General features: G+C 40.1%; 1 protein-coding gene across 2 annotated transcripts in view; it reads left to right on the top strand.

Annotated features, from left to right (window-relative positions):
- LOC306759404 (myosin IXB) overlaps positions 1-26,613 on the top strand; it is a 51,937-nt gene extending 25,324 nt beyond the window's left edge. The window contains exons 5-45 of one of the 2 annotated variants that reach the window (XM_079245044.1): positions 4,132-4,226; positions 7,012-7,074; positions 8,444-8,543; positions 8,947-9,047; positions 9,445-9,574; positions 9,884-9,973; positions 11,068-11,184; positions 11,277-11,411; positions 12,139-12,260; positions 12,418-12,559; positions 12,839-13,034; positions 13,876-13,951; positions 14,466-14,558; positions 16,019-16,132; positions 16,880-16,919; positions 17,025-17,147; positions 17,634-17,714; positions 17,918-18,028; positions 18,306-18,431; positions 18,518-18,667; positions 18,771-18,928; positions 19,020-20,180; positions 20,424-20,496; positions 20,604-20,722; positions 21,355-21,473; positions 21,796-21,989; positions 22,065-22,172; positions 22,276-22,446; positions 22,529-22,570; positions 22,656-22,767; positions 22,852-22,925; positions 23,226-23,418; positions 23,541-23,669; positions 23,874-23,979; positions 24,132-24,263; positions 24,369-24,492; positions 24,753-24,803; positions 25,614-25,729; positions 25,823-25,962; positions 26,085-26,139; positions 26,477-26,613. In XM_079245044.1, the coding sequence (XP_079101170.1) occupies positions 4,132-4,226; positions 7,012-7,074; positions 8,444-8,543; positions 8,947-9,047; positions 9,445-9,574; positions 9,884-9,973; positions 11,068-11,184; positions 11,277-11,411; positions 12,139-12,260; positions 12,418-12,559; positions 12,839-13,034; positions 13,876-13,951; positions 14,466-14,558; positions 16,019-16,132; positions 16,880-16,919; positions 17,025-17,147; positions 17,634-17,714; positions 17,918-18,028; positions 18,306-18,431; positions 18,518-18,667; positions 18,771-18,928; positions 19,020-20,180; positions 20,424-20,496; positions 20,604-20,722; positions 21,355-21,473; positions 21,796-21,989; positions 22,065-22,172; positions 22,276-22,446; positions 22,529-22,570; positions 22,656-22,767; positions 22,852-22,925; positions 23,226-23,418; positions 23,541-23,669; positions 23,874-23,979; positions 24,132-24,263; positions 24,369-24,492; positions 24,753-24,803; positions 25,614-25,729; positions 25,823-25,962; positions 26,085-26,104 (5,547 nt within the window). In that variant the 3' untranslated portion in view covers positions 26,105-26,139; positions 26,477-26,613. The remainder of the gene's footprint in view (positions 1-4,131; positions 4,227-7,011; positions 7,075-8,443; positions 8,544-8,946; positions 9,048-9,444; positions 9,575-9,883; positions 9,974-11,067; positions 11,185-11,276; positions 11,412-12,138; positions 12,261-12,417; positions 12,560-12,838; positions 13,035-13,875; positions 13,952-14,465; positions 14,559-16,018; positions 16,133-16,879; positions 16,920-17,024; positions 17,148-17,633; positions 17,715-17,917; positions 18,029-18,305; positions 18,432-18,517; positions 18,668-18,770; positions 18,929-19,019; positions 20,181-20,423; positions 20,497-20,603; positions 20,723-21,354; positions 21,474-21,795; positions 21,990-22,064; positions 22,173-22,275; positions 22,447-22,528; positions 22,571-22,655; positions 22,768-22,851; positions 22,926-23,225; positions 23,419-23,540; positions 23,670-23,873; positions 23,980-24,131; positions 24,264-24,368; positions 24,493-24,752; positions 24,804-25,613; positions 25,730-25,822; positions 25,963-26,084; positions 26,140-26,476) is intronic. The other variant, XM_079245045.1, reaches the window with a different exon arrangement.
- The last annotated feature ends 453 nt before the right edge of the window (positions 26,614-27,066 follow it).

The raw sequence follows: 27,066 nt of genomic DNA, 5'->3' as shown, positions 1-27,066 counted from the left end.
TTGCTTCAACAAAAATGTACATTTTGTTGGAAAAATTATACTTGCATATTTCATATTGTGACCAGTAGGAGGAGCAAGTTATCAGATGGGCATTCAAGTATGATATATTCTCAAAATGTTGAAAATTTAGTGTACCTTGTGATTGTCAGGCCAAACGTGCTCTAATGTTCAGAATTGTTGAAATTCTTGCGATCGCTCTGCTGTACAGTGACACATCAAAACCTTTTTGTGATGTTCCTTGTTTTGTTCCTGTTTGCAGATTCAACTCGTCTTTGCTTCCCTGCACGTGTCAGTAATTTTACATAACTCGCTCACCTACAGATGATGATGTGCAATATATTATGAAACTAAAGTTAGCACATATGTTTTTCCATAGTAGAGTTTTGTGGTTCTTTGTATAATGTTGATAAAGTTGATATACTGCAAAGTTAATAGTGAGTGGTTAACATTATTTGGTTCCTTCCATGTAGCTGGGAAAGCATATCATTCTCATAAATTTAGTTTGTTGATGCGTCTGATTTGCTTTCCAGACTTTTGCTAAAAATAGAAGTAATTTATTACTATCAACCATTGCATCCTGAAGTAATTACAGATGTAATTTTTTCCTCCTAACCACCAGTACCACGAATTTATTTCCAACGTGCTGTCATCACACACCAGTTAGTTTCCACAGAAGTTGTGTTGGAGCTGTGTAGCTTGTCTCTGATAACAGGCCAGATACTTTATAATATTGTTAATTCTCTTTGTGCAAATTAGTAAACATTCAAGAACTGCAACGAGCAAATTTTTTTCAAGTTGATCCCAGAATAAGGGAATCAACCATTGCTCATTCTTGGTTTGTCCTAAACTCAGCCCAAACATCTACTGTGAAAAATGAGACATAACAAACGTGCAACATTTAGCATATTATCTTATTATAATTAGTTAAATCTTCTAATAATTTGAACTTTTAGTTCAAATTATGCTATCACAGTATTTCTATGTTTTAATGTTTAAGATAAAATATTGCAAACATGTATTTGGCTCGTCTGCACTGCTGCCCTTTATTTAAACATTCATAGTATTTATCTGGAAGTAAAAGCCCCTTCAAGTGTTACTGATGTCCTTATTGAACTTCAGAGAGTCAGTTCTTTGTTCAACCATTCAGACTGTTTGAGCTCCAGGGTTTAAATTTTAATGGTAGGCTGTACTGGTGACCTGATGAGAAGTCAAACATAGAGAAGGAACTGTGCAGAGACATGAGCTGAATTCTGTCACTGCTGACAGCATGTGATCTCACCAAAGCACTTTTCACATCCAAGACAACAAACAGTGATTATTCTGTCACCAAGTACCATAGATGTTTTGCAGTCTTGACACTTTTTATCACTCCTTTGATGTCCAATTGAAATTGTAATTGACAAATATGTAAAGTCAAGTTGGGCTGAAAGCTTACGGTTCATTGTGGGTTTTAAGTTTTTGCAGCTAAAAGAATAAGCTCATCCAAAATGAGGTTGGGCTCATTTTTGCACTAGTTGTAAATGTGGGAAAGGTCTTTGTGGCAGTTGGATTATTTAGATCTTTGTGGGTGCACCCATGCTCTTGTGAGGTGTCAGTGTCAGGGCCTTGGCAGTGCCGCTGGAAACACGTTGCAAGCTCTTTTGAGAAGCAAGACTAACGTATACAGTCCATGTTGTAGTTATACTAAGATTTTTTTAATTTATTTATTTTGTACAATAAATAAAAGTTTTCTTGTCTTTCATTTTTTTCCTGCTAGTAGGAATGTTGAAATTATGTCTAAATTAGCAACATATGACGAGCACAGAAAGTAGTCTGTGTAGAGTTCATGTCAAATTGTATCCATGAACAATCTTGAACGTATCACAACTATTTAAACTTTTTTTTCTTCCTTTCACTTTTGTGGATTTTTGAACTAGAACTAAGGGTTTGTTTGAAGGGTTTTGTAAGTGTTTTAGTTGTACTGTCTCATGTCTGTCTTGCTTTTTGAAGCAAACAGCTCATAAATCAAGTTTTTTTTTTTTAAAAGCACGCCCCTGGTTTGTAAGCAGTTTGTGTGTGCACATCCAGTCGGTTAAATGGGGATGTGAGATTTTGTACTGACTTTTTTTAAAGTAGATTTAAGTATGTAGAGCAGCAGTTTCCAGGAAAGATAGTTCACCACAGAAATAATAAAACAGTCAAAACAGCAATGTGTCTTGAGATGCAAATATAATTTTCTGTATCATTGTAGATTGCGGAGGCTCCACATGCTCCACTTTTCTTCCTCACTTCTTCTCAGCTTTTAAGTCTTCATTTTCTTTGTTAATTATACTTGTGTGAAAAGCTTATTTTTTAAGAATGTAGATCAGACTGTCTTTCCATGGCCACGCTTTGCTGGCCGTCGAGTTGCTTCCTCATACCTGCTGAGCCTTCCAACCAATCAGAGTCGCTGCTGATGGGCATGTTTGAATACGAATGATGCTGTGGGATGTTTAGAATTCCCTCCATGGCACAGCAGACTAGGCTTTGCAGAGATTTCCCAGGGTTTTGTTCTCCTGGCTGCAAAGGTTTGTGGAGGGAGGGGTTTCAGAGCAGCACTAGGCACAGTGGGCAGCATTGAGCACTGAAACATGTTCAGCTGCAAAACACATTGACAGATCGACAGAGGTGGAGCAAAAATATTACTTTGTAAGCACAGGAATCACATGAAGGCGTAAGATTAAAAGGAAAACAAGTTTTTTGCAAATGTGTACATAACACTCGCACCATGAAGAGCGAGAGAAGACCCAAAGAAGAGTAGGATCTTTGTCTGTACAAGTCGAGGTTAGACCAGAAGAAAAATTTGGTGACAGACAACTGATCATCTAATTCATCATCCACAAACATGCAACAACTATTTCCTCATGGTTCCTCAAGTGTCCGAGTATTTAACATCCCATTTTGGTTCGATACTTTTAGTGAACTGATTTAAAATGAAATGATAAAATTACAAATCATTTTTAAAATGGCAATCTTGCACACAGCCAAATTATTAAGCTGAAGTGCTGAAAAGAAAATGGGTTAACAGTTCATCTTAAATAATCTCAACCAGGTATGTGCTTGTATTTTTTACGTAGGCCTACTCTGATCAGTCCCAACACCACTGTATCAAATTGACTCTGCAACTGCTTTACAAAATACAATGTGGCTCCTATTTAACATGCACTGAGTCAACTTCCCCTGCGGTGGCCTTTTGTTGTGCGTGTGTGTGTGTATCTGTAACCATGTGAACATGCACATCACGAAGTGAGAAAAGACTGCTATTCTATTACCGTATCAGTGCAGTAATCAGGGCCCCTCATTGAGGCCTGGCGACTGGGCTCTCTGGCCTCTGGCAGGGTTAGAATTCGCCGGACGACTGGCGGGGGGAACTGTGGTTCTTCGTTCTTCTGGGCTGACACTGGCAACGGCCTCGACTCATTTATCATTGCTGACCTGTGGTCAGTCTGTCAATTTCTGTTATTTGTTCACTTGTCTATATCCACACAGACAAATGATGGGTGAATAAGGAAAAAGATATTGAAGGAGGCTAGAAAGGAAAGATAAATGGAAAGTGTGAGAGAAGGGCAAGAGGAGATGGTGAGTCGCAGATGCACACTTCCTTTTAATAGCAACCCAGCATAAACACACTGGCCCCAAAACATAGCGCCTTCTGCAGTTTCAGCTCAATCTCTCAGTTGTCAGGGAAATTTGTTGTTGTTGACCTCAGTAATGAAGAGAGAGCTGTGTTTAGTAGGAAGTAAACTAAGATTGGTAAGTAAAACCAGATTCTGTTGTAACTCTCAGATGTGCTTCCATAAATGGAGTGAAAGCAACATCATTAATAGCTGAGCTTCCAGACATCATAAGTAAGCTGCAAGGGACCGAAACATTTTGGGGGCACAAGTGGGTTTATTCAAATAGCTGAAAAGTCTAATCCTATTCATTATTCTGCACACAATTCTGTGGTCTAAGACTGTGCAACTATCTTTCTTCCTCTTTTCAGCTTGCTTCGGTTTTTGAAGAAATGACTTCACTAAAAACAAAAAAGAAATTAAAAAGTAGAAAAAGTTGTTGAATATATAGATGTAGTTTGGTGATTAATATTTGTTGTGATTTTGTCTTGTTTGTCAGGCATTCGGTAACGCCAAGACAGCCCACAACAACAACTCCAGTCGCTTTGGAAAGTTCATCCAAGTAAATTATCTTGAAAGCGGAGTGGTCCGAGGGTAAGTATTCAACACCAGATATATCCGAGTGCTTTTTTTTTTTTTTTAAGTCCATCATTGAAAATTGACTGTAATTGCTAAATCAGCATGCACAGTACTGATATAGGCGAAGACCTCTTGAACGGTAATACAAGATAGAGAAAAGTTCAGTAAGGACTCCATTCCACAAGAAAGAAGTTCTGCGTTTCTTCATGCTGTGCGACTGTGCAGCATGCACAGGTGCAGATGTGTAATGCAGCTGTTGGTACCTGAACTTAGGGGCTTAACACCACACACTGAAGCCTTTGTTTATCACACGTCATATATGTAATGATATTGCATGTTTTCTCTCTTATGCATGGAAAAAAATGTTAACCTTTCAGCAAGATTTATATTATCAATTTTTGTTTGCTGCTGTTTAATGTTCTGTAGGTTATGATCAGGATATTCTACTTCTCAATAGCCAAATGTCTACCTCTTTACTCATTTTATGACTGGTCATGCAACTTTTCCCATGTACAGTGTGTATGTGGACTGAAACTTTCAACCACTGACATGCTCTTCCTTTTTCTTAGCAGTCATTGTCTAGTTAGGAGCTGCATCAAAGTCTGTTCAGCTGTGTCACTTCCTCATTTCCTCATTATGAGAAGAAAACAGCTGTTCAGCATGGCGTCTTTTAAGAAAACATGATTTTAAATGTGAAAAAGGTGATATCTTCTCAGTTCCACAGTTAAGTGTGTATCCCGGCCTGAATTTCCCCAAATGGCTCCCGTTCACAGTCTATTAGATTTCTCACCATGAACCGGATCTGTAATAGCGTCCGCAGTTAGTTTTAATTAGTTTTAATGTGAGTTCATTTTAGTTAGCTGAAGCTTTTCTTACCTAAGTCGTAAAACTGGCAAGATAATAATAAGTAGGGAATGTTTGACTAAAATGGTCTCATGCTGTTTACTACCACTGTTAAAGTTAGTGTGGGTTTTGGTGTCTTAGCAGTAAAGCACTCAGGGGGTCATCAAAGCTCCGACTTAACAAAGGATGTCTGTCTATCCATTTCCAGTGACAGCTATTCAGACAGTCAATAGAGGAGATCGACAAAGGGGAGGCTGCGGTTCTGTTTTCCTTTGACTGACAGACTGGATGTTTTTATGCTCTTATTCTGGGTTTCTGTACGGTCAAGCTTTCCTTACTGGTGGCAAAAGTGAAATAAAGCAGAACTAGAACAAGGGGGCTTCAAGGAGAAGATTCTACAGAGTGCCTGTATGACCAGTTAGTCCAAAATATCTGGATTGAACTGTTTCATCTGCAAAGGCCACAGAATGAGTCAAAATATCTTTTCCCTATGTTTTGTGGTGCCACACTGGGAAAATGTGTTTCCCTTCAAGATATCCACATAGAAGCGAACACGGTGCAGCTTTAAATTGATTTGCTTGTGGTCTTTCTTTCAAAAGTGACAGGTGGACCAAAATTTTGTCAGCATAACTCAGCCACAGAATCCCCTTGCTTTTGCAAGGGCTTTCATGCAATTTGTCAAAAAATAAAATAACAGAAGCTCCTTTCAGCATTTGAGCAAAAGTGAACTGAGAAGAAACAATACAAAACTTATAGCTGCTATTTCAATAATTCCAGCATTCGCCTTTCCTATTCACCAATCATCTGAAAATGTATTTACAAACAGAATATAAAAGAAAATGTACACTGCATATGCTATAAGGTAATGACAGAAGAAACTGAGCCAGGATTTTGTTGATAGGGAAAACATTCATTCATTCATTCATTTTCCGAACCGCTTATTCCAATTCAGGGTCGCGGGGAAGCTGGAGCCTATCCCAGCCGGCTTTGGGCGACAGGCAGGGTACACCCTGGACAGCTCGCCAGTCCATCGCAGGGCGATAGGGAAAACAGATTAATTTTTTTAAAAAACTGCAATTATGCTGCATCACATAACTGAACCAAAAGACCTAATTATTAACAGAACTAGCACAACCTGTTTTTCTCTATCAGTTAAAAGGTATTTTAAAAACATTTCCACCAGTGTCACATGCCAGGGATGACTACAACTTGTTGTAGAGATATTTCTCCAGCAATCTGAAGTGAGTGTCGATGAAATGGAGTCTTTGTTCTGAGGCTGTTTTTATAACTTTAATACTAACATTATGTATCATTCAGCTTTATGTCTCTCTCTGTTACCATGACACCTGCAAGACATTACACCCCAACATCACAGAACATTGTCTAACTTTTACATATGCTGGATGTATTAACTTTGTTTCTTTAATCTGTGTATGGCTAGGCTGGGTTTTTAGTGGATGGACACAGTTGTGTTTCTCACAGCGTTGCTCTATTCTTAGTGTGTCATGAGGACTGGCGTCAGTAATGTTTTTGCTTGGCTATAGAAAAAACAAGTCTGACATATAAAATCAGATTTAGACAACTTTATTCCCTTGGCCTGGCATACTTGGTAAATACCACTGCTTTTAAAACTGCATACCTCAGGACTGCAGTGAATGTGTACCTCCGCTTTCCTCTCAAGACCCTGCAGTTGTGTTTCAGTCTTGTTAATGTGCACTGCGCCGCAATGCGCGCAATATGCTGCCACATAGATCTGACGGTATCGGAACGTTTAGTTTACTGATTGTTCCAACCATCTGTCCTCATTTCCTCTCCTCCCTTTTTTTTTTTTTTTACTACCAGCTCACTTTCACATACAAACTCACACATAAAGCAGACCTCAGTGTTAAGTGATTCATCCTCATTGTTTTTATTACTCTTTGCTCTTGTCCTCACTATTCTCCTGGCTTTCTTTCAGGGCTGTGGTGGAGAAGTACCTCCTGGAAAAGTCTCGTCTGGTCTCTCGAGAGAAGAACGAGAGGTGAGAAGGAACAGAGGGTTTTGACCCTTCACCCCCACGGAGCTTCAAGCGGTTGCCTTGTAAACATGAGGAGCTTCCCTCAGGAGCCTTGATGGTTTAGAGAGAAGTCCAGCCAAAAGCTTTAGCCCGAGTTTAGATGTTCATTACTTAAACACACACGCACTCACACACACTAGCACTGTAGATTTAGTTGCTAAACAACCATAAATGTTTGCCTTCTTTTCTCATTATTCTTAAAACCTCTGTAAACAGAAATGCTACCCAGTGATTTGTCAACTCAACAACCTGAATGTGGCAGCAGCAGATCATAATAAAGCCAAAAAGACTCGACTTGATACTTGTAATGTCATCAACAGAGCTTTGTTTGAGTTCGTGTCACATACTTTTAATCCAAGTCTCATCTGTTGCTCTATAAGTATCGAAAAAACAAAGTGAGGGATGACTTTACTGTCACTTTCCACGTCTTGACGCCCACTCTTTTTCATGTCATGCAGCCCGGTTTGCTGTTGCTTACAACATTCACTTAATGAGAAGACAGACTGTCTGTTGCTATATTTGTGACTAATGCTGATACAAATATTTGGTAATTGTGAAATACAGTCAGAAATGATGGGTGTTACTGGTCGGGGTCATTCTCTATATGATGATTAAATCAAAGGAAGAGATCAATTTTGACTCGCACAATCTTTAGACAAAGTTGTAAAAATTCAACAATTATACTAAAAGCTAATTTTTTCCCCAATTATTTATGTCTGCAATGACATTATTAAATTGAGCTGTTCATAAGGATTAAAAACATACTGTATCCGTTTGGTGTGAGAAGACTATTACTCATCCATTCATTTCCTCTCAAGATTTTCTCTACTTGGTGTTTATTTACGGTCTCTAACCCTCCGCCCACTGCCAGCCTGCAGATCTCTGCTGATCACCCTGCCCACAGTTTCTGATGATGCGTCTTCCTGCTCGTCTAGTCAGGGAGAGACTGGTGCATGATGTTATTCTTAGTGATAAGTGGAAACTCATTAATCCCATGTGCTTTGCCAACAAAGCCATGTGACCTATCTACCTGCTCGCTGATAGCACAAGTGGAAAACTGATATGAGCTTCACTGAATCACATGCATTTTCTTTCTGTTAGTTTTTTTTACAGTGTGTTCACTCTTCCTTCATAAATATGTTCATTCTCCCTTAGAACTGTTTGCCACATAATGAAACCAAACAAATAAATGACGTCAGTAATAAAACATTAATAACTGAGCCGTTTGCTAGCCAATTTGTTTTTAATTAATCTAGAGAAAACATTTGTCAGTAATTACTAGCACTGTCTAGGTTTAAATTAAGTATTAAGTTTTGGTTTTGTTCTTTTTCAGAAACTATCACGTGTTTTACTACCTGCTGTTGGGCGCCTCGGAGGAAGAAAGAAAAGAGTTTAAATTGCTGCCGCCTGAAGAGTACTTCTACCTCAAGCAGGTACAGTCCAGTCAAGCTGCCACAATCATTTAAAATGTCCTTTTCGCTGTAAACTAAATATTCTGGACTATAGGCCTACATGTCAACTATTTTACCCCTGTTCAGTCCTGTCCACTGTTAATAAAATATGACCTGATGCATTGAGATTTGACCTCATAGGTAACTATACAATTAAGTCTGAGTGGATCTGGTATTCACAAAGGCTGCCAGGCCTCTGAATAAACTGCTGTATACACCCACAGCTTGCTTCACACATGTGCGTCGCATTTTAATGAAGTAGTCTTTGTTTGCAAACTTTGTTTTGATTCCCCTTTTACCTTCTCCTTTTCATTAGTCCTTTCTCTTGACCTTTTTAAGACACTGTAAAGCCATCTTCCTACTAACTGATTTTTTTTTTTAACAGGAAAATTTTAAGATAGAAGATGAGGAAGATTTGCGTCATGATTTTGAAAGACTGCAGCAGGCAATGGAGATGGTTGGCTTTCTTCCAGCCACTAAGAAACAGTGAGTGAATCAGTAAACATGTTCTTTGTGGGACAGTGCCCTTTCTTCTTCTGGACATGTTGAAGTAATTGTTTAAAATCTGTGTTAAAAGCCTTGTCCTGGAAGTTATAGAAAGTAGTACAAAGTTATATTGGTTTAAGCATTGAGTCACATTACCAAAATACAATTTACAAAATTGATGCTTTTTAAGGAACAAAAGGCCAAATGTAGCAGTTTAAGAAAATGTCTAATCACAACCCTCCACATGCCTCTGTTTAGTTGACAACCTATTAAATGTAGTGTGTTAAATGTGTTAAAAGAGATGATCATGGTGAAGAAGAGCATAGTTGCTCTCTGTGTTATATGGCCGTCTTCTTTCTGTTGATTTCGAGGCATGTAATATATTATTTTTTTGCAGGATCTTTTCTGTGCTCTCGGCTATCCTGTATCTTGGCAACGTGACATACAGCAGGAAATCAACAGGACGCGATGAGGGATTAGATGTTGGGCCACCAGAGGTCTTGGCTACCCTCTCGGAACTGCTAAAGGTAACTTGTGCATCTCTGGGACTCACTGCTTCTTTAAGACAGCCATTTTCACACATGCTTCGAGTCTTGAAATGTTGAAGTGATGTTTGAAGAATGGCATGTGGGAACATACATGTTTCTTTATATTCTCTTAGTAAAATACGAGACTAACTAGCAGTGTCTAGTTAGTTAGGGTAACTGCATCATTCTCTTTTCTTAGGCAGCTGCTATTAGTATGTCGCAAAGGAAACTGATTGCCACTCATGATATCTGACTTGTTTTGCATTTAAACAGACCAAATCTAAATTAAGCTGTGGCTCTCCTTCTCAGGTTGAAGAGGAGCTGTTGGTCGAGGCGCTGACAAAGAGAAAAACGGTGACAGTCAATGACAAGCTGATCCTGCCCTACAGCCACTCTGAGGTGGGCTCCTAGTAATAAAGCATTTCTACAGCCCCTAATTATTCTTAAAAGACATCCACATCAGAGAAAATAACAAATATTTCCAGTTCAAGTTGACAATGGAGACACATCATAGATTTATTTGTAGTTTTTAAAAAAGAAAAAAAAAGAAAAATTGTTGGGATCACTTAAAGAAGAATGATCGAACACCAATAAGGTCCTCTGCTCCACTGTGCTGAAAGATTGATTAAGAACACATGAAAGCTAAATCATACTTTTTTGTGTGTTTATGTTTTTGTTTTTTCTTTTAAGTTGTCTTGCTTTCATTATGTTGTAAGAAGTTTTTTTTTTCTTCTTAGCTAAAGCTACACCATATTAGACCACAGATTAAAGACTAGGAAAGCACTTGGGAGAGTGCAAACCTCTGCCAAGCACAATGTTAAAGAATTCTTTTAAAAACTCCTGGATCCAAACAGTGATCCAGATCACCACCAAAATAGAATCAGTTCTTCCTTTTCACATTTTCAACAACTCCTGAAAATTTCATGAAAATCCGTCCACAACTTTTTGAGTTATCTTGAACACAAACAGATAAACGGCAGTAAAAACATAACCTCCTTGGTGGAGGTAATTATCAAATTTTCCTTGACATTGCAGTGTGGTCTTTTTTTTATCTTTGCTGATGCCATTATCAGTTTGACAGGATATCATCATCATCCTTATGTTGATGCAGGTGAAAGTATAAATAAAAGATGCTCTAACTAGAATATAGTAGTGACGAGTACTAATAAAGTAAATGATTTCATGAACCCAGTCTCCTTTTGTTTGGGTCATCACTCATTTTGAGGTTTGTGGCCCAGAAACTCACAGAACTGTATCCCTAAGCAGTGTGGATGTTAACTTCTTATTAGTATGAAAATTATTGGTACAGATGGCCCTTAGTGTCATTTCTGTAGTGTTTCTCTGCCTCTTTATTACTTACTCCCCAGCTTCAGGTCTGTTGCAGGCTCTCTCCCTGGTTAGTTGCATCATTTGCTTCAAGTTCACTGTTAAACTCCTTCTAGTTTTAGAGTGGTGAATTCATTGTAAATCCAACCTTATCTTTCTTCCATCAGGCCATTACAACCAGAGACTCCATGGCTAAGTCTCTGTACAGCGCCTTGTTTGACTGGATTGTCCTGCGCATCAACCATGCACTGCTCAACAAGAAAGACATGGAGGAATCTATCCCTGTAAGACACAATTACCTAGATACTTTGGATTGCTCAGTACTGATTGGTAGATGCATGTTAATGAACTTATTTTCACTGTTTTATTTCTCCAGTGCCTTTCAATTGGTGTCCTGGACATTTTTGGTTTTGAGGACTTTAAGACCAACAGCTTTGAGCAGTTCTGCATCAATTATGCAAATGAGCAGCTGCAGTATTATTTCAACCATCACATCTTCAATCTGGAGCAGGTCAGCAGCTCTACTTTGTTTCTCTCTATCACACACTAACTGACACACCGCCACAGGACTGGCTTCCTTGTAATTCAGACTTTTGACTGAAATGACACTCTTCCAAACATTTCCTAAAAAGTTAAAAATGTAGGGAGATAAGGCAACTTTATCATGACATTTCCATAAAATAATACAAGGTTGAGTTCAAATTCTTGTTAAATTATTGAGTAAAGTGCTTCTCTGTAAATATTTTGCATATCTTTCACACACAGTGAAACAAAACCATTATGTTGGTTATGTTTTGCACATTTGCGATTCTTTACTTTTTACAATGCTAGAGGAAGTATTCAAACACTACTTTCGTAAAAGTATTAATAAAAAGACAAAAATGTACTCAAGTGAAGGTACACCTGGTTGTACCTGGTAATCTCAGCAATAGGGTCTATGTTCCAATTAAATTAGACTAGTCTGTACAAATGAATGAATAAAACCTTGAATGAAACAGTACCTAAAACAATGCATTCTCGAAATGTAATGGAGTAGAAAGTAAAGATATTTGCTGTAAAATATAGTGAAGTATGTATCAAACTTATCCACAACCTAATTAGACCGAGGTAAAGTACAGATCCTGAAAGACATATTTTTACTACTATAACAAAGTACAGACTTTAGCTTAGCTGACAATATTGTCAGATCGTGTTGAATTAGTTTATTTTACCAAAAAGCTCTTTCCTGCCTTGTTCAGGAGGAGTACCAAGCGGAGGGAATCACCTGGCACAACATCGACTACACAGACAACGTGGGCTGCATCCATCTTATCAGCAAGAAACCTACTGGCTTGCTGTACCTGCTGGACGAGGAGAGCAAGTAAGAGTACCTGCATGTTTCCCTTCACTCAGGTCAAATGACTGCAGATAGGAAATAGTGTTTTTGATCAGGTTGAAGATGCCTGTTTTTTTTCCTGGTTTTCTTTTTCTATCTACCCATCACTCATCTTTCTTGCACTTCTGTCCCTATGCTCCAGCTTTCCACATGCCACAGATGAGACCTTGTTAGCCAAATTTAAGCAGCAGCACCAAGGGAACAAATACTTTGTACCCACACCGGTCATGGAGCCCGCCTTTGTCATCAAGCACTTTGCAGGGAAAGTCAAATATCAAATCAAGGTAAAGTCAAATGAAAAAAACTGTTTTTATTAAATGAAAACAAAACACACATTTACTTCAATATCATTATTTAATCGTGTGTGTGTGTGTGTGTGTGTGTGTGTGTGTGTGTGTGTGTGTGTGTGTGTGTGTGTGTGTGTGTGTGTGTGTGTGTGTGTGTGTGTGTGTGTGTGTGTGTGTGTGTGTGTGTGTGTGTGTGTGTGTGTGTGTGTGTGTGTGTGTGTGTGTGTGTGTTCGTGTGTTCCTTTTATACAATTTCTACATCTTGGACCTCACCAGGACTTTCGGGAGAAGAACACAGACCACATGCGTCCTGACATTGTAGCACTGTTGCGAAGCAGTGACAGAGCTTATGTGCGACAGCTCATTGGCATGGATCCGGTGGCCATGTTTCGATGGGGCATCCTGCGAGCTACAATCAGGGGTATTGCTGCTTTCAATGAAGCTGGTCGCTCCTGGGCAGCCAAAACAGCAGGTACGCCATTTGAATCGGCCTCAAATCGCATTCCAAGATAATTTTTTGCCACCTGAAGGAAAGTCTTTTCTAGCCTACTTGAAGCCTGGATCTGCAGTAATCTGTTACTTGGCTGCATGCTGGTGTGGTGGTTACCACTGTGGCCTCACAGCAAGAGGGTCACTGGTTTGAGGTTTGGTTGGAGTGTAGGTTTTAAAAGTGGTCTTTCTGTATTTTGTTTGCATGTAATCCCTGTTTGTTTGTGGGTTCTTTCTGCTTTTCTCCTTTCCTCCTGGGTAAATTGGTCATTTTAAATTCTCCCTAGAAGTTAATGTAGTGGTTGGTGTCTCTCTCTGTTGGCCCTGCGATGGACCGGCAACCTGTCCAGGGTGTATCCTTCCTCTTGCCTGCCAATTGCTGGGATAGAGTCCTGCTTCCCTGTGACCCTACATTGGAATAAGCAATATAGAAAATGAATGAATGAGTAATGCAATTACTCTGAATAAGGATGGAAATTATGCTGCACAGCTGCATTTGTACCACATTTGTACTCAGAGTACTACTACTGTTCTTTGTAATTAGCATTTCTTGTCAGCATGTGGGATTTAAAAAAAAAAAAGACCACAAATGTATGCATGTAATACCATAATAGCACCCCTTTAAGATTGTTTTTGGTGTTCTCATATATAACCCGGTGATGGTCCCACTGTCTTTTTTTTAAAGTGGATTTAGAAAAACAAGCAAACTTAAGTAGAACAAACAATTCTGCGGTCACGAGACTCTGAACAATATTTATATCTTTAAATACAACGCTGTTTCACTCTTTAGTGAGGTGGCTCAATGTGTTTGTTTGATGTCTTAGGTGTTATCCGTCCAGTCTCCAGAACTCCTTTAGGAGAGCTTCAGAGGTCCAATGCCCCTATAGAAAGATTGTACAAGTAAGTAAAATATATAACTTGATATGAAACTCAGAAACTTGTCATTCTTTGTGTTTGCATTGGTTTTCTTACCATCAGGTCTGTTTTTCTCTGGAGGAAGTGTGCCTGCAATGATACCTGTTAATGTGCCGGCAGACTGTTGGTCCTGCTCTATTTGTGGTTAATGCCTTTATTCAGAAAGATTTTTTTCCATAAACCTACATAATGTCCACTCACTTCACTTCACTTTCTCAGAAACCACACAGCAATATTTCTTGTTTCATGTTCCTTTAAAGGTGAAAGTGTTTTATTTAACCTGGTATGCGGTGGACCTCCACATTTATCCTGCAGTACTGAATGAGATGAGGAAGGATGCTTGGAAACTATTAAACTTAATTTGACCTTATTTGATTTGCATCTAAGAACTCATCTTTTAGCATCACACAGCGTTCTTTCACCTCATCTCAGTCAGCCAAATCCTCCTCTTGGTGACCCCAGTGTATGCGGTTCTCTGCTCTTCCTCTCCTCTCCACAGACGAGCATCTATGCTCGATTTCTACTTTGATCACTCAGAGGAGCGTCCTTTAGAGGCCTTTGAAGACATCTTTGCTAGCTATGAGAATAAGAAGTAAGTGAATTTGGTGGAAAAGAGAAATAAATGAGACCACGAGGTCAAGCAGGAAGGAATTAGCTTTGTTTAGATTAATAGATATTTTGGGGTTTTTTTCTGAGATTGCTCTCAATGAAAAAACATGGAATATTCCTTAATGCAGTTAAATTAAAACCGTGTACCAAGTGTTTTGTTTTTAAGAATAATAGTTAGGCTTGTTAAATGTTTTAACGTACTTCTTTTAAAATGAACTTTAGTCCTTGAGGAAGTTCAGTGTAGCAGTATACACACAATACTGCAAAGCTGCCCATTAACTTGCATCCTCTCTCTTCCCTCACTGTAATCCTTCTTCCTTTTTTTTTATCGTTCACTAATCCCCTCTTCGTCCTTATGTTTATTGTTCATGCTTTGGAGAGCAGAAAAGTATTTGTGCAGGCCTTTTCTGATTAGCCGCTAAGATTACTTTCATCAACTGTGGAGTCTTGGAAACACTCATTCATACATATGCAGAAATTCATAGTCAAATAAACAAAGACTGTTGTGAGAGCTCTCTCAGAAGAAAATCAAACCATGATGTTACTTTTAAATTGTTGAACCTTGATCACATCCCTAGTGTATTCAGATCTGAAATGACTGATTTTTCTTCTATTATTTTTTTAAACCAAATAAAGTGACTGTTATGTGTCGTAGTATATATTTTTCTACATTTTTTGAATAGTTAGTTCTTTACAGATCTGCAAATACTAAGGTGTAGGTGTCAGGTGAGGTGTCATTTATCAGGGGCTTTTCCTTCACTGCCTGACCTCTGTTTTCATAGTCAGTCTTGGTAAGTATGACAACATGCATGGACTATTGAGCACTCTGGGGCTCAAACAATTAACCTCACCAGGCTCAGTGTCGAGTGTTAACACCATTCCCAGTTAAGAATACAAACACAAAAGTCTCACCAACAACTTACAGTCACGTAAAAGCCAGTAACAGTCGCAGCATGGAAGCAGATGGCCAACAGCGCCGAACGCCACCTCAGCTCTGCATGTTAACTACCACAGTGCAGTACATATGTATGTGAATATGACCCTTACATGCCCCAGTGTCGCTTCCTCTGTCTGTGTGGGACATTTTCTGTTTTTAAAAAGGATATGGCAGCATGGTTGGGTGGTCTGCTGTGTCTTGTGGTTTCCTCATGCAGGAGCAGTGGAAGATTGAGTGTCAAACACTCTTGATATCAGACCCTCAGCTGTTCTGCTGTGTGTGTTTTTTGTCTTGGGTAAATTTCCTTTGGAGGTGTCCTAATCATGCTATTCTGTTACCCCTGCTTTTTAATCACCTGTATTTTTCTCCATCTGTCTTTTTGTGGGATTTTCCTCTTTTTTTTTTTTTTTTTTTTTTTTCCTGTGTTTACCCCCCACTTTGTACTGTTCCCCAATACTCCCCATTTCCTTCTCTGTTCACACTGATTGTGTGTGTCTGGCAATCAGAGATATGCATGCAGAGATCATCAGCTCCATTAAGAGTTTGCAGCTGGATGGTGAGGACCCTCGCAAGCTGCTGCAATCCTGGGGTCGCCTTCGCTTCCCACGACACGTCCTTCAGTGAGTGCAGACAGTGTGGCATCAGCTCTTCTCCGGATCAGTCCAGTCTAACCGGCTCTGTTAGAACATGCTCCCCCATTAAACTTGTCACACTCTTGGACTCTTCAGATTTTATATATATATATATATATATATATATATATATATATATATATATATATATATATATATATATATATATATATATATATATATATATATATATATATATATATATTGTAGATTGGAGCTACCATCTACCTGTTTTGAGTACTAAAGCTGAGATGGCATAAATATCAACAGGAGACTGTTGGCATGCAGGATCTTTGAGATAAACTTGTTAAAGTATGCCCCAGCAGTCTTTCAGTTTGTTAGAATTTACCTTGCAGAGCAACTCATAGCAACATAGGAAATTTATTGATTTACAGCCTTTTTTGTAGTGATGAAAGCCGGAGAGCATTTCTGTCTTTGTATGGTGAGTCTCTGCTGGGCTGATTGTTTAGAGTTGCATCTCATCTCATGCAGCAAACTCCCTCTTCTTCTTTATCACCCTCCCTGTGTTACTGTCAAGCCTCTGTCCATAATTCATTTGATCTAGGTGCAAGCCTTCATTTCATCACTGACTGACTGCGCATGAAGAAGTCACCCATCCATACTAACTTGGCTTCACATACTCCATTCGCTGCTCCATCCGTTCCATCTTCAAGCTTCAGGTCTTAAGCTTGTAACTCATCCTGCATTCCCATTCTTTTTTTTTTTTTTTTACAGGAAAAACAAGAGCATCAAGCAGAGGCAGGCCATACCCAAGGTAAACCTGACCTGAGGTTTGGAAGCCCTAAGTTTACAAGTCAGCAATGAATCAATGCCGTTAGGTGCATTGATCTGGTTTTAATCTGTTGGTATGGCTCTGCAGAGTTTGCTGGATTCTCGATCTTTGAAGTTCATTGTGAGTTTGACGCTGCATGATCGCACTACAAAGTCTCTGCTTCATCTACACAAGAAGAAGAAAACACCCAGTATCAGTGCACAATTCCAGGTAAGTTCAGGCACAGCAGTATGCGTGTGTTATGTGAAACTGGCAGTTTTCTACTTTCACTTTTCCAAGAATATTTACCACAACTGTACTGATAAATTATGTACACATACATTAAAAAGTTAATATATATGAACACTTTATTGTTCACACAATAAATATTTTTGTTTCTTTGCATTATTCCATTAGTTTTGCACAAAAATCAGAATAAATGTTTTTTAGCAAATGGTTGAGAAGTAAGTTAATAATATGTAAAAAGGTCCTGATTTAAAACCGTAGTGTTATAACCAATATTTGGGCTTTACAAAGTCAAACCAATTGATAGAGAGGGCTTAGGGGAGCTTATTCCCACTATTTTTTTAAGAAATTCATCAAAGTAACTACAAATGATACATCAGGACATTAAAGAGTTAATAATATAACTTTCAATGAAATAGGTGTGTTTAATTTATTTACAAGGTTCATTAAGGCTGTGTCTGCTCTCTTCAGAACTCCCTAACCAAACTCTTGGAGACTCTGAACAAAGCCGAGCCTTTCTTCATTCGTTGTATCCGCTCCAACGCTGAGAAGGTAAGACATTGCCATGTCTTAAATGCGCAAACATGAAATGTCAAACAAGTTCATTTTATTCTTTGAGAATTTAGACATTTTAAACCAAATCATTTGTGTTTATTCTTATTTTGCAGATGATTCCTTTTGTTTTGTTGATATCCATTTGTTTCTAAATAGTAAGATAATATGCCTGTCCTCTACCTGTATCTGTATGTGAGCAGAAGGAGATGTATCTGGACGAAGCTTTGGTTATTCAGCAGCTGCGTTATACAGGGATGCTGGAAACTGTTCGCATCAGGAGATCAGGCTACGGGGCTAAGTATACATTCCAGGTACAGCAAATCTACTCCTGTTTTATGTGAAATCCACAACCTAAAAACCTGTTTTCACAACGTTAATGTAACAGCTGGGAATAATACAGACAGTGAGACAAATATAAGAGAAATATAAAACAGTCAAGGTTGCTGTGCTGTAATGACAGAAATAATTTCCATTACTCTAAAAATATGTTGATTTTAACTATGTGGCATTAATCCATACACAGTATGTTAGATGTGGAAGGGACATTTGTTCAATATCTTCACTCCCTCTCTTGTAATTCTTCTGCAGGAATTCCTAAAACAGTTCAGGGTTTTGCTGCCAAAGAACCCCTCTGCATCAAAAGAAGACATCTCAGCGCTCCTTGCAAAGAAAATGCAACTCGACCCAACCACATTCCAGATAGGCAAAACTAAGGTACCACTTGTGATGTTCTGATGAACTCCAGGGCATCTCATGAACATCATTTGATTCCTCGTGCTGACGTGTTTTTGTCTGTTCAGGTGTTCTTAAAGGAACTGGAACGGCAGAAACTGCAAGATATGCTGCACAAGGAGGTCATGCGGAAAATCATCTTTCTTCAACGCTGGTTCAGAGCTCGCCTGCAAAGAAAAGAGTTTTTGGAAATGAGAGAGGCTGCTATTGTGATTCAGGTATGCATTGATGCTCCAGCTACCTTAAAAGCACTTAAATCCTCGTGTTTTAACTTCACAATTGCCAGGAGACTGTTTAATTACAAGCTAGGTTGTCTTTTAGCATTTATGGCGTCAACACTTCAAAGAAAGAAGAACACGGGCCGCAACTCTGATTCAGGCTGTATGGAGAGGGCACAGACATAGATCAGAGTACAACCGACAAAGGCATGGTGCCACGAAAATACAAGCCCTGGTCAGAGGACACTCGGCACGCAGAAGGTTAAAAAATACACTTAAATTCTGCAAGACTGCGAGCCTTTGTTAAAGGGGAAGGTTCTTAGCTGGCCTGTCTTACTCTTGTGTATTCCAGATGCCAATCCATTCGCGAGTTAAAATGGAAGAAAGAGGAAGAGGAAAAAGAAACCCAGAGGAGAGCAGAAGAAGAGGAGAGGAGGAAGAGGGAAGAGGAGGAGATGGCAAGGAGAAAACTAGAGGAAGAAGAGAGACTGAGAGCGGAAGAAGAGATGAGGAGAAAGGCTCTAGAGGAGGAAGCAAGGAGGAGAGCAGAGGAAGAAGCGGCAGCCAGAGAAGCAGAGAAAAAAAGGGAGGAAGAGGAGAAAAGCCTGGCACGAGAACCTCAGACAAGAGAGGATCCAGATATAGAGCTAGTCACAGAAGAGATGCTGGATGAAAACCTTCCAGAGGTGCAGGCAGGAGATGAGGAGGAGAGAGGAGAGGAGGGGGAAGATGTGAATGTTAGCTCACAAACAGATGAGGAGCTGGAGGATGAGGAGCTGGAATCTGAGCATTGTGGTACCCTGGTTGAGGCTGGACCCCAGCCAGATGAGGAGGAGGAGGAGGAGGATTTGGAGGGCCAGAAAGGAGAACAGTCACATTCAAAACCAGGTCTGCCCTCAGAAGGGGTCACCTCTAATGCACTTACACGCATAGATCCACCTCAAGTGGAGCCCAGCACTACCTCCTCATCTTCACATGCTGAACAAAAGAGGCCACAGCCTTCCACTGTCAACAAAGGCCTTTCATCCAGGACTCAGGAGAAGAGAGAGCAAAGAAGAAGAAGAGGGCTGGAGCACAGCAAGAGAGAAATTGAGCGAGTAGCCTCAGCTTCCCCCTCTTCAGCCATCGACAAGGATCAGACATTGCCACCTAGGAGCAGAAATCAGGAAGGGAATAAATTGAAAGAGCGGTCAGACAGCAAGGAACTGGATCAGTACACGTTTGTAGCCTGGAAAGTGAAAGAAGACAAGGGAGAGAAGAAGGAAGCAAAAGCTTCTCCTCCCTCTGCTGGTCCGCTCCGTCCAACTACATTAGCTCTGCCTCCTACTGACTCTTTGAAGGAGAAAAATGGCTTCGGTGAGGGTGTCGGAGCTACATCTCTGCAACGCCGCCCTGGGGCGATAAAGGAGAAGCCTGAGAAGTGGAAGGGAAGAAGTAGCAATGGGGAACACTCTGATGGCACTGGATCTTCTCCACCTCACAGCAGAGAAGATGGGATGAGAAAAACACAGCTGTAAGTCTCAACACTCCACTGACCGAAGCACAAAAAGCCAACACTTAAAATAGGTCCAGTTACTGTTTACTTCTGTGGTGGTGACAGTTCTTCTGCTGCTGGTTGACGGATTGATTTAACACTTTAAAAATACAAGCAGAAATATTTCCTACCTCTTTTAAAGATTAAGACGTTTTTTGAGAAATGAGTGGCTTGTGCGGAAGAGAAACAAATACTCATTAGGGACTTTCTCCATCTCTGCAGGGGTGAAACATCTTCATTGATGGACAGTTTAAGTCATGGTTGTGAGGGGGCTGGTGTCATTTCAGTCAGAGAGGTAATATAAGTGTTTTGTTTTTTCTTCATAAAGTTTAGAATTATGTTGGCATGCTATTTGTAAAAATGTGTTTTCCTGTTTGGTAAATTAAGATCTCTGTTCAACAGATAATTTCCCCATCAGAGGGTCATGCTGATAGCTTAAAAGGAAATTCATTTAAGAGGAGAAGTCAAGAGGGTTCTGCTCAACAAGACTCTGCCCACTCCATCCCATCCACACCAGACAGGTATGGCACTGCAGTGGCCTGACAACAAACATCTGAGGCCCGTTTGTGCAGTGTCAGAAAAATCTGAATAACACCCATGTCTTTCACAAAAGCCAGTATTTAAATATTACTTATTCAATCTAGATTTTTCATATTACATTTCCTAACATTATACATATTTTTTGCACTTCACGCATGTATTTTTAAGCAGTTTTATCATTCCCAAACCACCGAAGAAACGAGCAAGTACATAATTAGTTTGATCATTTCTTTGTCAATGAGGGTGCCTTCAATAGTAACAATTGTATGTAAGGATGATATTTTTGTTGGACCTCTTTTTGTTTTTGTTTTGCTGATTCCACACTAAAGATATTTCAGGAAGAAAACATTCAACACTGTATCAGATAATATTTCCTTAAAATATCTGATTTTCTTGTTGGCAAGAATCAGCGTAGAGAGTAACAAACAGATAATTACCAACATTAAACAAGTCAAAAAGGTTGATAGCCTGTAGATTTTCTTTTGTGAATGAATTATATGTTCACACAGAACACCTCTTCCAATTATCCAGCATTATCCAGCTTATTAATACACTGCTAGATGTGTATGAATGAATGTAGATGAGAGTTTCTTGTGTTTCTTTGCCTTTGCAGATCAGGAGGTTTCTTCAGCAAGATTTTGAAAAAACGACCCCACAAGGAAGCCCAAACTCCAGACAATGGAGAGCTGACATTTGCTCAGAGTGTCAATGACAAGTCAACTGTAGGGGAAGGTAATTGTTTGGGCTTTAAACCTCCTTAACTGAACAGATGCGGTTTTCTCACAAGAAAACACATGCTTTATTATTATTACTACTATTGTTTAACTACTCTGCCTTGTCTGCTTCCTAAAATAACATTACTCTGTGCAGGTTCTAAATCAGTTATGGCAAAAAATGAATAAAAAATTACTTTTGTTTTTGTGGTTCTGGTCACTTAAAACATCTGTACTTTCTATGTCTATTTTGGGAGAAGAAAATATTTAGATGCTACCTGTGTGTCGGTTCACTTAGCCTTGTGTAGCTGTTTGTGTCATGAGAGCATTCTCCCTTTCAGCTCCACCTTCCGGGCACCCACCCAGGCATCTCTCCCACCCCCACAGTGAACGCCCTGTTAAAGGTTTAGGCAGAAACCCCACCATCAAGATCAGCCGTGCCACACGGGTGTCTGAGCAGTGGAATGCCTCACTAGACAGAGAAATCACAAATGCCAATGAGCTGAGGCACCTTGATGAGTTTCTGGGCAACCAGGTGGGTGAACAGCAACGTGACTTCTTGTTGGATGGGATTTAATCTGACTTGTTTAAATATTGCTGTTCTCTGCAGGTCAATGATTTCCGCTCCAGGGACAAGTCGCTGTCACACACAGAAGGCATTTTTGTTACAGCCACCATGCAATTTAGAGAGAATATCAAAGCCATGTATTCCCTCCCAGTAAGTGGATATGCAGTCTTGAAATAGACACATAACACAAACTGATCAAAGTTACCTCTTAATATTATTCTTCTCTTTATTTTCACTCCTTAAACTTTAACAGAAGCCCACGATTGGCTACAAAGGACTAATGTCTGGTTACCAGAACAAAGTCATCCACCTAGCAGGCAACAAACAAAAAGAAGAAGTTCAACTTGTCGTCAACCTGTTTCAGTCAGTGCTAGATGGCTTCATCCGAGGAGAGATAAAGAAGGAGGAAGCTGAACCTGCAAAGGTGAAACCAACTGAAAACGATTTCAGATTAGATTTTATCCATATTTACATTAGGTGCTCAAGCCTGCTTGTCTGTTTTTCAGCCTGCCAAAACCAGAAAGAAGAGGAGGAAAAAAGATAAAAGTGTAAGTCTGAAACGCCATTTTAAAATCCACAGAATGATTTTAGTTCACTTTAAAGCTAAAGTGTCCTTACTGCCTGCCTTGTTAGATGGACAGCCCCCTGGACCATGTTTTCACCAACTATCAGGTCAACATCATGCAGTCATGTGACCAGTGTTCTTCTTACATCTGGGGGATGGAAAAAGCCTACATGTGCAGCTGTAAGAGGGTGCCTCAACAAATACCAACTTGTACAACTATACTGTGCAGATTTAATTGGATTTTTTTTAAATGTTTTGTAACAGATTGTAAAATGGTGTGCCACAAGAAGTGCCTGTGCAAAATAGTCATAGACTGCTCCACCTTCTGTGCCAAAAAGGTTTGTTTTTATTCATAAATTCAGGTATGAAGCTGGATGAAGCTGAAGTGGTCATTTTTCTCATGTAAATATGGATTTTTCCACCAAACTATATATTTTATATCGATGATGAGGCTTTGCCCTTTATACGTCTTGATCGACATATGTGGGATTTGATTTTGCATGAATGTTTAGGGAAAATATTGGATTTCCAGCTAGTAAACTTAATTTTAGTGAAGGCAATTTGATTGGAATGATGTCAAAGCTAAAATATGGTGGGTGAATTGGATGAGTGACTACTGCTGTCTGCTGTATGCGCAGAGTGATGAAGAGTTTGTGGGACAGCACTTTGGAGTACGTGTGTGTCACCTCGTTGGTGAAAAGAACCCAGTTCCCATGGTGCTGGAAATGATGCTGGAGCATGTGGAAATGCAGGGCCTCTACGTTGAGGGCATCTATCGCAAATCAGGCTCTGCCAACCGGATGAAAGAGCTGCACCAGCGACTAGAGACGGGTTAGTCCCTCCAAATGGTCGTCACATGTTTTACCAATTTAAACATTTAAATATTTCTTTAATGTGACTTGGGTTTATCAGGTCATGTTTGCTGAAATGTGTCCCTCTGTTTTGTTGTTTAGACCCTCATCTAGTCTGCCTCGATGACTATCCCATCCACACAGTGACTGGCCTGGTGAAGCAGTGGCTGAGGGAGTTGCCGGACCCCCTCATGACTTTTATACATTATAGTGATTTCCTGCATGCAGTGGGTAAGGAGAATGTTACCCAGCAGGGGTGGGGTGTATTCATAGTAAAAACTATGTGATTTGCCTTACTGTTTGTTTTTGTATTATCTGTTAAGTTAAACTATAATATTTTAGGCCAAATGTTTGCTAAGCAAGTTAAATTAATGTTTTTTTACAACAAGAAAGTGGAATATTTCTCTGAAGAAATGGGTTGTTTTGTTTTGTTAGAACTGCCAGAGAAGCAGGAGCAGCTTCATGCCATCTATAAAGTGCTGGAAGAGCTTCCTACTGCAAACTTCAGCACATTGGAGCGACTTGTCTTTCACCTTGTCAGGTAGGGACTTTACTGTAATGGTGATTCATTTAAAATTGCATTCAGATATTATTCTGCTATTACTAATCATAAGTCAAGCCCTGGATTGCTGCTAGAATAGCTCCAGACGAATCTTCTATTACATATATCTGCATTTTGAAATGCCCCTGCAGGGTCTCTAAAGAAGAGGTTCACAACCGTATGTCCCCCAACTCGTTGGCTATAGTGTTTGCACCGTGTATCCTGCGTTGCCCCGACAGTGCTGACCCACTGCTCAGCATGAAAGATGTTGCCAAGACAACCACGTAAGACTGCCACAAAAACAAAACAAACAAACAAACAAAAAAAAGCTATTTGTAACAATTAGCACCTGGAATTTAGCATACATGACATGGCTGTTTTGTCTGCAGGTGTGTAGAGATGATAATCAATGAGCAAATCAGACGCTATAATGAGAAGATGGAGGAGATCGAGCAGCTTGAGTACGCCGAAGCTCTGGCTGTTAACCAGCTCAAACTCAAGAGAAAGAACACGGTGAGGAAGAAAACACGGCATCACTCTGGATCACCTGTGGTTAATTTATGCATCTTAAACACCCTCGAAGTTGACACCACAACATGTTTATATCAGCTGCACGCAGATCACATGAAAGTATCCTAAAAAAATAACACGACTTCTGCTAAATACCTTCAGTCGTCTAACAGTTTCTTCCATCATGTAAATCACACACCCCCATCGTCAGTTGTTCTTAGGTTACCTGGGTAACATGGCCAATGTTCCTTGTCTCTCTTTAGCACTTCTGGCATTTACCTCTCAGGTTCTCAGCTCCTTACAAAGGAGTGGTGGTATGTATCATCCAGTTCTCCTGGTACAGTAGATCTGCTAGATGTAGTGTGTGGTAGTTTTCAATGTTGAAGCGCCTGTGCATGGGCTGTCAGATTTGGGTGATACTTTACTCTTTATTTTATGTAATGTTTGTTTTTCACTTATTTTTTCATTAATACCATTTACTCTTCCATACTAACTGGGAGTAGACTGCATGTTCATGTTAGTTTGGTTTATGTCCTGCTTGTGATGTGAAGGACTTACCATTGTCATTCATATAAGAAAAAAGATGGTTCTGGGCTGGTGTTGTGATTGCTGTCTTTGGAAGACTTTGGCCTAACAATAGTGTGACTTACAAAGCTTTATGGTATTGATTGATTTTTCTGCGTGGTATTTAACCACCTGGTTTGTAATTGATATTGTTTTTATTTAAGAGACCACAAAGCTCTGAAAATCATACTGTTTACTGAGTAGTTGCCACAGTCCTTTTCTGGACTGTCGGGATGTTTAGAGTTTGTGAGAGTGGTTTTGTGAATTGTGAATGTGTATATGATGTGCAACACTGCATTAATATTTTTCTCCTTTTGGAGTATTTCCTTTTTACTAAAGTGCTGTAAGAGTTCCTGTGCAGATGCATGAAAGCCACAGGCAGCATCCACTCTGCCTCTCCTCTTACCACACTAACAATCTTGACTCGGTTTCATGTTGGCATTGAAGTCGTATACATTTTTATGAGCTTTTTGACACTTTCAAACAGGATTTACATGGCAATAACTTATGGGCTTTAAGGTCCAGTTGGTTTTCAGCATGTGATGCTGTGTCTTGTGTAGATGCATGAGAAGGCCAGTTCTGATCTCAGCGTGGTCCCTGAAAATGAGCCGCTTGACTCAGACACTGAGGCTGAGAAGAATCTGGTAGAACGCATCAAGTCCATCAAGCAGGAGAAGTAAGGATGCTCTCTTACCTTTTTCATCTTCACCATAATGTCGAGTTGGTCTTCTCCTCATACAACTCATCTACTCATCATTTGCCACCTCAGAGAGGACCTGGCCTGTCGGCTGCCAGAGTTGGAACAGCCTGGTTCGGACCAAGAAAACCTGGACTCTGAAGCCTCGCTAAGCTCGGAGAGTCTTCTGGACGAACAGCAGCGCTCTTGTGCCCAGAGCTCAGAGCCAGAAGGTCAGTATGAAGGGAGAGTCTAGATTTAGCTTCCTTCTGCCTGTTGCTTTTACTCATCTGTGGGTTTTTTGACAAGACCATGGGGCCGCTGGTTTGGCCCTCTCCTGTCTTTTGTGGTGCAGGTCTGGACCAGTTATGGTGATGGGGTCGCTGACGTCTGTTCTGTTAACAAAGCAGGTTGGAGGAACAGCAACCGTGTTTGTGTGTTATTTTAGTGCATGTAAATTCATGTGTGGCACAGAAGCATGCTCAGACTTCACTAGTTTCACCAGTTAAAACATCAACTGAACATTTGGCACTTTAAGAAGGGGATTGCTTGTAACTGCTCCTTGCTGGATAGATTTTCTTTAAGATAACATGGTTGCATGATCTTCCATTTGTCTACACCTCTCAGGACTGCTGTGGGCCTTTTTGGTTTAGATATTTTATTTCATTTCATCTGATTTAATTACATTTCATCCCATTTTATTTCATTTTATTTTATGAAAAATCTCTTTTGTCCTTTCTCTTACAGGACGAGGTGGTCTCCAGCTGAGGAGAAACAGGCCAGTTTTTCATCCCAAACTATCAGATTTGCCCCAGCGACCTAAAGTCCCAGATGGACGCACCGCTCAGCCAAACCTCACCCCTGCCAGCTCCACTTCCTCTCTGTCTAGTTGCGCTTCTTCAACCTCTGAATCCTCCAACGCTTCTTTCAGGAATCCTCTGCAGCGCCGCAAGCCTGTCATCCCAGACACGGTTAAGCTCCCTCCAGGTTGCTTCGTCCACCCTGCACGCTTGAATCCAGCTCAGACTTGCACTGCTGCTGAAAATCGAGCATCCAAGCACTTGGTCAAGAGAAGAGAGCACCCCGGCCGACGTAAAGACAGCACCCAGTCCCTGTACATAGATAATCCTGAGTATGACCTGCCATTGCGTTTTCCTTCCTGCCCTCCCTCTGCTTCCTCCTCCTCCACCTCCATTATTACGCCCTCTCCTCAGCTGCAGCACCACAAGATGGAAACCTCAAAGAGCCAGAGACACTTTTCCGACCCCGACATACCCTACATGGACGATGATGTCTGATTACATCAGACAGCAACAGGAGCACAACAGACAATAAAG

This window comes from Telmatherina bonti (genome assembly GCF_933228915.1).
Source record: "Telmatherina bonti genome assembly, chromosome: 8".
Lineage (NCBI taxonomy): Eukaryota > Metazoa > Chordata > Actinopteri > Atheriniformes > Telmatherinidae > Telmatherina > Telmatherina bonti.
This window is presented reverse-complemented; position numbering and strand designations above follow the sequence as displayed.